This window comes from Mustelus asterias, chromosome 2 (assembly GCF_964213995.1).
Source record: "Mustelus asterias chromosome 2, sMusAst1.hap1.1, whole genome shotgun sequence".
Taxonomy (NCBI): domain Eukaryota; kingdom Metazoa; phylum Chordata; class Chondrichthyes; order Carcharhiniformes; family Triakidae; genus Mustelus; species Mustelus asterias.
Window position 1 is genome coordinate 2,777,671 of NC_135802.1, and position 11,205 is coordinate 2,788,875.

Below are 11,205 nucleotides of genomic sequence, written 5' to 3' on the forward strand. Positions count from 1 at the left end.
GAGGCAAAATACTCATTAAGCACCTCTGCCATTTAGAACATAGAACAGTACAGCACAGAACAGGCCCTTCGGCCCACAATGTTGTGCCGAGCTTTACCTGAAACCAAGATCAAGTTATCCCACTCCCTATCATCCTGGTGTGCTCCATGTGCCTATCCAATAACCGCTTAAATGTTCCTAAAGTGTCTGACTCCACTATCACTGCAGGCAGTCCATTCCACACCCCAACCACTCTCTGCGTAAAGAACCTACCTCTGATATCCTTCCTGTATCTCCCACCACGAACCCTATTGTTATGCCCCCTTGTAATAGCTCCATCCACCCGAGGAAATAGTCTTTGAACGTTCACTCTATCTATCCCCTTCATCATTTTATACACCTCTATTAAGTCTCCCCTCAGCCTCCTCCGCTCCAGAGAGAACAGCCCTAGCTCCCTCAACCTTTCCTCATAAGACCTACCCTCCAAACCAGGCAGCATCCTGGTAAATCTCCTCTGCACTCTTTCCAGTGCTTCCACATCCTTCTTATAGTGAGTTCTTATTTCTACTGGTTCCGTACAGATTTTCCCGCCTTCACCTTTTATAGGCCCTATTCCTTCACGTCTCATCCTTTTACTCTTCACATATTTATAGAACGCCTTAGGGTTTTCCCTAATTCTACTTGCCAAGGCCTTCTCGTGACCCCTTCTGGCTCTCCTAATTTCCTTCTTTTGTCCCTTCCTACAAGCCGTATACTCATCTCGATCCCTATCTTCGCCAAGCTCTCTGAACCTTTTGTACGCTTTCCTTTTCTTCTCGACTAGGTCCCGCACAGCTTTCGTGCACCACGGTTCCTTTAACCTACCAACTCCTCCCTGTCTGCTCGGAACATTGTCCTGTAGAACCCTAGACAGACATTCCTTGAAAAACTGCCACCTCTCTTCAGTAGATTTCCCCGAGAATACCACCTTCCAATTCACTCCTCTAATTTGCTGCCTTATGTCTTCATATTTCCCCTTACTCCATGTAAACGCTTTCCTAGCTTGCCTGATCCTCTCTTTTTCCAATGCAAGCATAAAGAAGATAGAGTTATGATCGCTATCCCCAAGATGCTCTCCCACTGAGAGATCTGACACCTGTCCAGGCTCATTGGTCAGTATCAGATCAAGTACAGACTCTCCTCTTGTCGGCTTGTCCACATGCTGTGCCAGGAAGCCCTCCTGAACACACCTAACGAACTCCTCCCCATCCAATCCCCTTACCCTGGGGATATTCCAATCTATGTTTGGGAAATTAAAGTCACCCATCACAACAACTCTGCTATTACTGCATCTCTCCAGGATCTGTTTCCCTATCTGCTCCTCCACCTCCCTGTCACTATTGGGCGGCCTATAGAAAACTCCCAGCAAAGTGATCGACCCCTTCCCACTCCGAACTTCCACCCACAGAGACTCTGTGGACAATCCCTCCACAGCATACACCTTCCCTACAGCTGTGACACTTTCCCTGATCAGCAGTGCCGCTCCACCCCCTCTCTTGCCTCCCTCCCTATCCTTCCTGAAACATCTGAATCCCAGCACCTGTAGTATCCAGTCCTGTCCCTGAGACATCCAAGTCTCCGTAATGGCCACCACATCACACTTCCAGGCATCAATCCACGCTCTGAGCTCATCCCCTTTATTCACTATACTCCTGGCATTAAAGTAAACACATCTCAATCCTTTGGTCTGAGCTCTCCCCTTCTCTATCCCCCGTCCATCCTCCCTCTTGCACCGTCTATAATCCTTCTCTGTTTGCGAGCTAACTTCCTCGCTCCCAGTCACCTCGTCTCGATCCCCTCCCCCCAACCTATCTAGTTTAAACTCTCCCCAGTAGCCTTAGCCAACCTTCCCGCCAGGATATTGGTCCCCCTGGGATTCAAGTGCCACCCGTTGTGTGTGTTCAGGTCACACCTGCCCCTAAAGAGGTCCCAATGGTCCAGGAACCTGAATCCCTGCCCCCTGCACCAGTCCCTCAGCCACACATCCACCTCACTCCACCTCTCCTTGTATCCCATGAGCCTTAACCTTCTTAACCAACCTGCCATGAGGGACTTTGTCAAGTGCCTTACTGAAATCCATATAGACAACATCCACGGCCCTTCCTTCGTCAACCGTTTTTGTCACTTCCTCAAAAAACTCCACCAAATTTGTAAGGCACGACCTCCCTCTTACAAAACCATGCTGTCTGTCACTAATGAGATTGTTCCGTTCTAAATGCACATACATTCTGTCTCTAAGAATCCTCTCCAACAACTTCCCTACCACGGATGTCAAGCTCACTGGCCTATAATTTTCCGGGTTATCCCTGCTACTCTTCTTAAATAACGGGACCACATTTGCTATCCTCCAATCCTCAGGGACCTCACCTGTGTCCAATGAAGAGACAAAGATTTCCATCAGAGGCCCAGCGATTTCATCTCTTGTCTCCCTTCAGCCATTTCTGATATCACGTGGAGTGAATCGAATTGGCTGGAGATTGGCATCTGAGAAGCTGGGGACCACTGGAGGAGGCTGAGATGGATCATCCACTCGGCACTTCTGGCTGAAGATTTCTGTGAAACTTCAGCCTTATCTTTTGCACTGAGTGCTGGGCTCCTCCATCATTGAGGATGGAGATATTTGTGGAGTCTCCTCCTCCAGTGAGTTGTTTAATTATCCACAGGAGTTTGGATCTGATCTATTGGTTGTGGGATCGCTTAGCTCTGATCATCACTTGCTGTTTATGCTGTTTGGCAAGTAGCCCTGTTTGGTAGCTTCACCAGGTTGACACCTCATTTTTAGGTATGCCTGGTGCTGCTCCCAGCATGCCCTCCTGCACTCTCCATTGAACCAGGGTTGACCCCCTGGCATGCTGGTAATGGTTGAGTGGGGGATATGTCGGGCCATGAGGTTACAGATTGTGCTGGAGTACAATTCCGCTGCTGTTGACGGCCCACAGCGCCTCATGGATGCCCAGTCTTGAGTTGCTGGATCGGTTCAAAGTCTATCCCATTTAATACGGTGGAGTAATCTATTGCAGAACCAACTATGGATGAAGTTATTCTCGATCTGCTATAGGGTCTGTATCCATGCTGTAAACCTCTATGACTCTATAACTCTATAAGACCTTTTGTGAGTATATAAAAAGGAAGAAAATAGCTAACTAAAGTAAGTGTTGATCCCTTAGAAGCAAAGACAGGAGGAATTATCATGGAGAATGAGGAATTGGCAGAGACATTGAACAAATATTTTGTGTCTGTCTTCACAATGGGAGACACAAGTTTCATATTAGAAATAGACGATAGCTTGGACGGTAAAACAAGTGAGGTAATTCTGGAAACTAATATCCTCAGAAAAAACATATCGATGAAACGTGAGGGACTAAAATCCAATAGATCCCCGGGGCCCGATAATCTACAATCTAAGCTTCTAGAAGTGATAGCTGCACTCATAATGGACATGCTGGTTATGACTTTCCAAAATTTCTTAGATTCCCTCGTAGAGTTGATGAGGGGGAGCCAGTGGATGTGGTTTATTTGGACTTTCGGAAAGCTTTCGACAAAGTCCCACATAAAAGATGAATGTGTAAATTTAAAGCGCATGGCATTGGAGGAAGTGTATTGAGATGGATAGAAAACTGGTTGGCAGACAGGAAACAAAGAGTAGGAAGAAACTGGCAGTGACTAGTGGGATACCGTACGGATCTGTGCTAGGAGCCTAGCTATTCACTGTGTATATAATGATTTGGAAGAGAGAACTGAATGTAATACCTCCACATTTGCAGATGATACCAAGTTTTGGGTGGGAGGGTGAGCTGTGAGGAGGATGCAGAGATGCTTCAGTGTGATTTGGACAAGCTCAGTGAGAGGGTAAATGCATGGCAAATGCATTATAGTGGATAAAAGTGAGGTTATCCATTTCAGGAGCAAAAACGGGAAGGCAGATTACTATCCGAATGGCTATAAATTAGGAAAGGGGAGTGTGCAGCGGGACCCGGGTGTCCTCGGGCACCAGTCACTGAAGGTCACCGTGCAGCTGCAGCACGCAGTAAAAAAGGCAAATGGTGTGTTGGTCTTCAGAGTGCGAGGATTCGAGTACAGGAGCAGGGATATCTTGCTGCAATTATACAGGGCCTTGGTGAGGCCGCACCTGGAATATTGTGCGCAGTTTTAGTCTCCTTATCTAAGGAAGGTGTTCTTGCTCTCATGGGAGTGCAGCGAAGGTTTACCAGGCTGATTCCTGGGATGGTAGGACTGATGTATGAGGAGAGATTGAGTCGGTTAGGATTATATTTGCTGGAGTTCAGAAGAATGAGGGGGGATCTCATAGAAACTGATAAAATTCGAACAGGACTAGACTGATGGTGGGGGAGTCCAGAACCAGGGGTCACAGTCTGAGGATTCAGGGTGGACCATTTAGGACGGAGGTGAGGAGATATTTCTTCACTCAGAGAGTGGTCAGTTTGTGGAATTCATTACCACAGAAAGTAGTTGAGGCCAAAACATTGAATGATTTCAAGAAGCAGTTAGAGCACTCGGGGCAAAGGGGATCAAAGGATATGGGGGGAAGGTGGGATCAGACTATTGGACAATCAGCCATGATAGTAATGAATGGCAGAGCAGACTCAAAGGGCTGAATGGCCGCCTCCTATTTCTATCTTCAATGTTAGATTTTACTCAGTATGTTTGAAATGAAGGCAGGATTTATCCAGCATCCTGGAGTTACCATTCCTTCTTGACATCACACCTCCAGAAACTGTCCATTATTTTGAAGGTTTTTGTGTGACCATACTTACAAATCTGCTCAGCCAATAACTTCATTGGATGCGGAACTGTGTAGGATGTGTCCGACTGACCTGACTCCTGATGACAAAGCTACGTTTGTTTCATCACAAAGGCAGTGTGCAGTGAGGAAACTTGTTGAAGGATGGGTCAGAGTATCTGTGTGTCTGAGCCTGGATTAAATGTCCTCGGGATAACAATGGCAGTGCCTCACTCTGTGTGTACCTGGTGGTGTGGTGCTGGGACCAGGCTGTGTGTGTGAGGGGCAGATGGTCTTTCTCTCTTCTGTTTCTGTGTACTGCTGGCTGGAGGCCCTGGGACCAGACTGGTGAGACAGTGCTGCTGCGGAAGGGGTCTGCTGTTAAACTAATGCTGTGCCTTTCCTCCTCTTAGTCTCCAGACCTCATAGATGATCTCATGTACATGGATGACAGCAACACTTCAGGTGAGAGCTTCCCCCTTTCCCCAGCATATAGCCAGGCTGGCACAGTGGTTAGCGCTGCTGCCTCACAGCGCCAGGGACACGGGTTCAATTTCCAGCTTGGGTCACTGTCTGTGTGGAGTTTGCACATTCTCCCCGTGTCTGCGTGAGTTTCCTCCGGGTGCTCCGGTTTCTTCCCACATTCTGAAAGACGTGCTGGTTAAGTGGATTGGCCGTGTTAAATTCTCCCACAGTGTACCCGAACAGGCATTGGAGTGTGGTGACTAGGGGATTTTCACAGTAACTTCATTGCAGTGTTAATGTAAGCCTTACTTGTGACTAATAAATAAAGTTTACTTTTACTTTTGACTTGGTGTTGGGCGATGAACAGTGTGTTTTTCACAGTCCATTCAGTGGAGTGTAGGGGGGTGCACAGTCCTGAAGAAGGAGTGACGCTCCGAAAGCTTGTGCTACCAAATAAACCTGTTGGACTTTAACCTGGTGTTGTGAGACTTCTCACTGTGTTGTGAACAGCCATGATCTTATTGAATGACGGAGCAGATTCAAAGGGCCAAATGGCCTTCTAATTTGTGTCCTCTCTGTGCTCTGTATTAAATTCCCATTCTGCAAACCTGTCCATGTCCTTTCCAGCTAATCTGTATCATCCTCACTGGTCTCCATTCCACCGCGTTTTGCTATCATCGACACGTTATTAAGTTCCACTCCGTATTCAAGATCAAAGTTATTTTTATATATACAGCAAAGTAACAGTGATGTTTGCACGGACCCTTGGGGAACAGCCCTGCCAGCCACTCTCCAGGCTGACCCTCCTATCCTTGTTTCTGTTAAGCCGCCTTTTATTAAAAAATGGAGTTAGCTTAGTCAGGAACATCTGATGTGGAGTTGCCGGCGTTGGACTGGGGTAGGCACAGTAAGTAGTCTCACAACACCAGGCGCTCACCTGATGAAGGGGCAGCGCTCCGAAAGCTCGTGCTACCAAATAAACCTGTTGGACTTCAACCTGGTGTTGTGAGACTACATACTTAGGAATGTCTTGCCTCTAACCAACCCAGTCTGGCTATCCTTAATTATTCAAAACTATTTAACACCTGGCCAGGTGTTAGATTTGGAGGTAGGTGAGCACTTTGGTGATAGTGACCACAATTCGATTACGTTTACTTTAGCGATGGAAAAGGATAGGTATATACCGCAGGGCAAGAGTTATAGCTGGGGGAAAGGAAATTATGATGCGATTAAGCGAGATTTAGGATGCATAGGATGTGGAAGGAAACTGCAGGGGATGGGCACAATTGAAATGTGGAGCTTGTTCAAGGAACAGCTACTGCGTGTCCTTGATAAGTATGTACCTGTCAGGCAGGGAGGAAGTGGTCGAGCGAGGGAACCGTGGTTTACTAAAGACGAGGAAGAAGGAGACTTATATAAAGATGAGACGTGAAGGCTCAGTTAGGGCGCTTGAGAGTTACAAGTTAGCCAGGAAGGACCTGAAGAGAGAGCTAAGAAGAGCCAGGAGGGGACATGAGAAGTCTTTGGCAGGTAGGATCAAGGAAAACCCGAAAGCTTTCTATAGGTATGTCAGGAATAAAAGAATGACAAGGGTAAGATTAGGGCCAGTCAAGGACAGGAGTGGGAAGTTGTGCGTGGAGTCCGAAGAGATAGGAGAGGCGCTAAATGAATATTTTTCGCCAGTATTCAGACAGGAAAAAGACAATGTTGTCGAGGAGAATACTGAGATTCAGGCTATTGGACTAGACGGGATTGAGGTTCATAAGGAGGAGGTGTTAGCAATTCTGGAAAGTGTGAAAATAGATAAGTCCCCTGGGCCGGATGGGATTTATCCTAGGATTCCCTGGGAGGCTAGGGAGGAGATTGCAGAGCCTTTGGCTTTGATCTTTGTGTCGTCATTGTCTACAGGAACAGTGCCAGAAGACTGGAGGATAGCAAATGTTGTCCCCTTGTTCAAGAAGGGGAGTAGGGACAACCTTGGTAATTATAGACCGGTGAGCCTTCCTTCTGTTGTGGGCAAAGTTTTGGAAAGGATTATAAGAGATAGGATTTATAATCATCGAGAAAGGAATAATTTGATTAGGGATAGTCAGCACGGTTTTGTGAAGGGTAGGTCGTGCCTCACAAACTTCTTTGAGAAGGTGACCAAAGAGGTGGATGAGGGTAAAGCAGTTGATGTGGTGTATATGGATTTCAGTAAAGCGTTTGATAAGGTTCCCCACGGTAAGCTATTGCAGAAGATACGGACACATGGGATTGAGGGTGATTTAGTGGTTTGGATCAGGAATTGGCTAGATGTAAGAGGACAGAGGGTGGTGGTTGATGGGAAATATTCATCCTGGAGTTCAGTTACTAGTGGTGTACCGCAAGGATCTGTTTTGGGGCCACTGCTGTTTGTCATTTTTATTAATGACCTGGATGAGGGCGTGGAAGGATGGGTTAGTAAATTTGCGGATGACACTGAAGTCGGTGGAGTTGTGGACAGTGTGGAAGGTTGTTGCAGGTTACAGAGGGACATAAATAAGCTGCAGAGCTGGGCTGAGAGGTGGCAAATGGAGTTTGTGTGAGGTGATTCACTTTGGAAAGAGTAACAGGATTACAGAGTACTGGACTAATGGTAAGATACTTGGTAGTGTGGATGAGCAGAGAGATCTCGGTGTCCATGTGCATAGATCCCTGAAAGTTGGCACCCAGGTTGATAGGGTTGTTAAGAAGGCGTACGGTGTGTTAGTTTTTATTGGTAGAGGGATTGAGTTTCGGAGCCATGAGGTCATGTTGCAGCTGTACAAAACTCTGGTGCAGCCACACTTGGAGTATTGCGTACAGTTCTGGTCGCCGTATTATAGGAAGGATGTGGAAGCACTGGAAAGGGTGCAGAGGAGATTTACCAGGATGTTGCCTGGTATGGTGGGAAGGTCTTATGAGGAAAGGTTGAGGGACTTGAGGCTGTTTTCATCAGAGAGAAGAAGGTTCAGAGGTGACTTAATAGAGGCATACAAGATGATCAGAGGATTAGATAGGCTGGACAATGAGAGCCTTTTTCCTTGGATGGTGATGGCTAACATGAGGGGACATAGTTTTAAATTGAGGGGTAATAGACATAGGACAGATGTCAGAGGTAGGTTCTTTACTCAGAGAGTAGTAAGGGCGTGGAATGCCCTGCCTGCAGCAGTAGTGGACTTGCCAACATTTAGGGCATTTAAATGGTCATTGGATAAACATATGGATGATATTGGAATAGTGTAGGTTCGATGGGCTTTAGATTGGTTTCACAGGTTGGCATAACATCGAGGGCCGAAGGGCTATAATGTTCTATGTTCTCTGTTTCAATGCCTGGTGACTTTTTTCCAGATTTTTGCTTATAAATTGTTACCCGCAGTTTGATATTAAACGGTTGGACTTGCTGTGTGAGATCTAGTGTATGAAAAGGCTGCTGTGTTTGCGCACACAGCACAGTAATCACATCACACTGCCACTTAGTGATCTGCTTGTGTGATGTTCTGATGAATGATGTCGTTGAGCCTGGAATGGCAGGAATCGCGGATTTATAATCGCTGTACTCTGGGACAGCAGGGTCTGCAACTGGAACCTTGTCCCCATTGTAGACCCCATGCTGCTTACCCACTGGCTGGCTTGACTTGCCCTTTGACCTCCTCTAACAGATTCTCTCTCTCTCTCAGGCACCCATCTTGGTGACGACAGTGAGGAGGTCGGAGACACCAGGCGGCTCCCAGCACTGACAGCGCTGGGCAATTCTGCCACATACGGCCACAAACGTTCATTGCAGCCTCATGTGCGGAGCGTAGAGACCACGGTGCCCACGTGAGAAGAGTGCTGGCAAAGGATCCATCGCCCTCCTCGCACCTAGTGCCCTCACTCGCACTTCACATCTTATAGACTCTGTGTTCTTTTCTGTTTTTAGGTGAATTGGATTTTAATTTCTGGCAGAGACTAATCCTGTAGGATTTTATACGGTTTTTAATGAGGAAGTGGGGTGGGGTTTGGGGGGAGGGGGGGCGTAGAGCCCCAAAGCCACCCCTCGTAGTTTGATACAGGGCTGCAGACCTCCCCCTCACCTTGGCAGCCAGTGGTGTGTGGAACTGCAGTCTGAACCTAGTGCTTTATAGTGGTGGCAGATTGTGCATCTTGGGGTGTAGTTAATAAACTGATGGGAACAAAAGCATGCATGGAGAAAGGGGTGGGCCCAGGCTCCCAGTTGGAACCTTGTGGGTATGTGGGAGGGAGGGTGGGGGGTTGCAGCACAGTAGCAGACAATAGGGATGAAGATAGCATGTAGCACGTGTCCCACAGCCAAGCTTCCTACTCAACTTGGTGTTGGAGTCATCAAAGCCAGAAAGAGGGACATGAATCAACAGCCAATGAGACTGAGGCTGATGGAACTGAGAATCGGGGATTACATCAGCTCGAAACACCTTCCCTCCTCCCCCCAGCCTCTCCGCACCGGGGGGGGCGGGAGAAATGACGGATGGACTAATTCCGACCTCGGGCAGTCTGTCTGTCACCAAGGGGCGGGGAGTGGGTATGGGGAAGACACTATATTAACACTAATGACATATCAGGGTCTGAGGAAGCTCCGAGATACTGCGTGGGTCTGCTGAGATCGGGGACAAGAGTCTGCATTCAGTAACAAATAGGGTGAATCTCATCGAGAGGCATCTATCTCCCTTGCTGAGGTCACCGAATCGTGGTCTTTGCACACAGGCAAGTAACAGCGGCAGAATCCTCCAAACCAACCATGGACTTTGGTCTGAGAATTGGACGTTGGGCGACTGGGACTGAGGGAGGTCATGGGCTGCTCCCAGAGTGGGAGTGTGCAATAGGTAGTCCCAAGATCTCTGTCTATTCCCCTTCTCTCAGCGATGGGACATTAGGTGGGGAGGGGGGTTCCTGGGGTGCTATGTCAGCCAAACACACCCCCTTCCTTTTTCTTGTCAAGGTACGATGTCAATGGATTGTTGTGGGGTATTCTGTCCAACTCCCTCCCCTATCTCCCTGTCGTCCTTTTCCCAGTGATGGGGGTGTAAGTTATATTTACTGATTGTTCTTTATAGAAACCTTGTCCCAGATCCACATAGGTTCTGAATGTGCTGCTAATGAGGTGAATTTAGTAGAGATGATTTGGGATTATTTGCAGTAGGATTTTTGCAATCGGTAATGGGGTTTGGAATTTCACAGTGACTGGGACAGTCTGAAAATCTTCCTCCGCTGCAATTGATTTTGAATTCTGAAACTGGACGGAGTTATCAGTGAGAATCTGGCAATCCCTGGGGACAGGAAGAACCCTCAGTCACTACATTCAGCAGAAGCAACTTGCTGCGTCCTCTGGGCTGATTGCTCACCTCAGACTGGAACTAGTGAATTTGTACAACCAAAGAAGTATATTTTGTGCTCCAGGGTTCATTAAAGTTTACTTTTCATTTTATAAATGGCCGTGCCATTTTTCAGTGCTTCTTTGCATTTATCTGAGTTTACACAGTAAGAAGTCTAACAACACCAGGTGAAAGTCCACTGGACTTTAACCTGGTGTTGTCAGACTTCTTACTGTGTTTACCCCAGTTCAACGTCGGCATGTCCACATCATGTTTATCTGAGTTTAGCAGTGTTAGCATCTGGAACAGATTCTAAATTGATGGACCTTCCCACTCAGCTGAATGAAAAAAAGAAAGACTTGCATTTACATAGCAACCTTCACAAGCACATCCCAGAGTACAAAGTGCTTTAGAGCCAGTAAACTACCTTCAACGTGGAGTTATTGTTATAACTGCTGACCTTTAGGTCAAAAGTTAGAGCAGAGAATCAGCCCAATTGGTTCAAGCAATGTTTCTCCTGATGTTTTTAAGTTTCCTTTGTACTTTGATTTCTGTTCGGGCTGTTCCCCCTCCTTTTTGGGGAGCTGCCCCTTTTACTTTGTCCTGATTTAATCTGAGTTTGTTTACTTGGTTTGGTTTGACCTAAAAAGA

General features: G+C 47.1%; 1 protein-coding gene across 1 annotated transcript in view; it reads left to right on the forward strand.

The window, feature by feature from the left end:
- Window positions 1–10,675, forward strand: part of scrib (scribble planar cell polarity protein) — a 322,951-nt gene extending 312,276 nt beyond the window's left edge. Inside the window, exons 27-28 of the mRNA XM_078230184.1 lie at window positions 5,173–5,224; window positions 8,905–10,675. Coding sequence (XP_078086310.1) covers window positions 5,173–5,224; window positions 8,905–9,050 — 198 coding nt within the window. The 3' untranslated portion in view covers window positions 9,051–10,675. The remainder of the gene's footprint in view (window positions 1–5,172; window positions 5,225–8,904) is intronic.
- The last annotated feature ends 530 nt before the right edge of the window (window positions 10,676–11,205 follow it).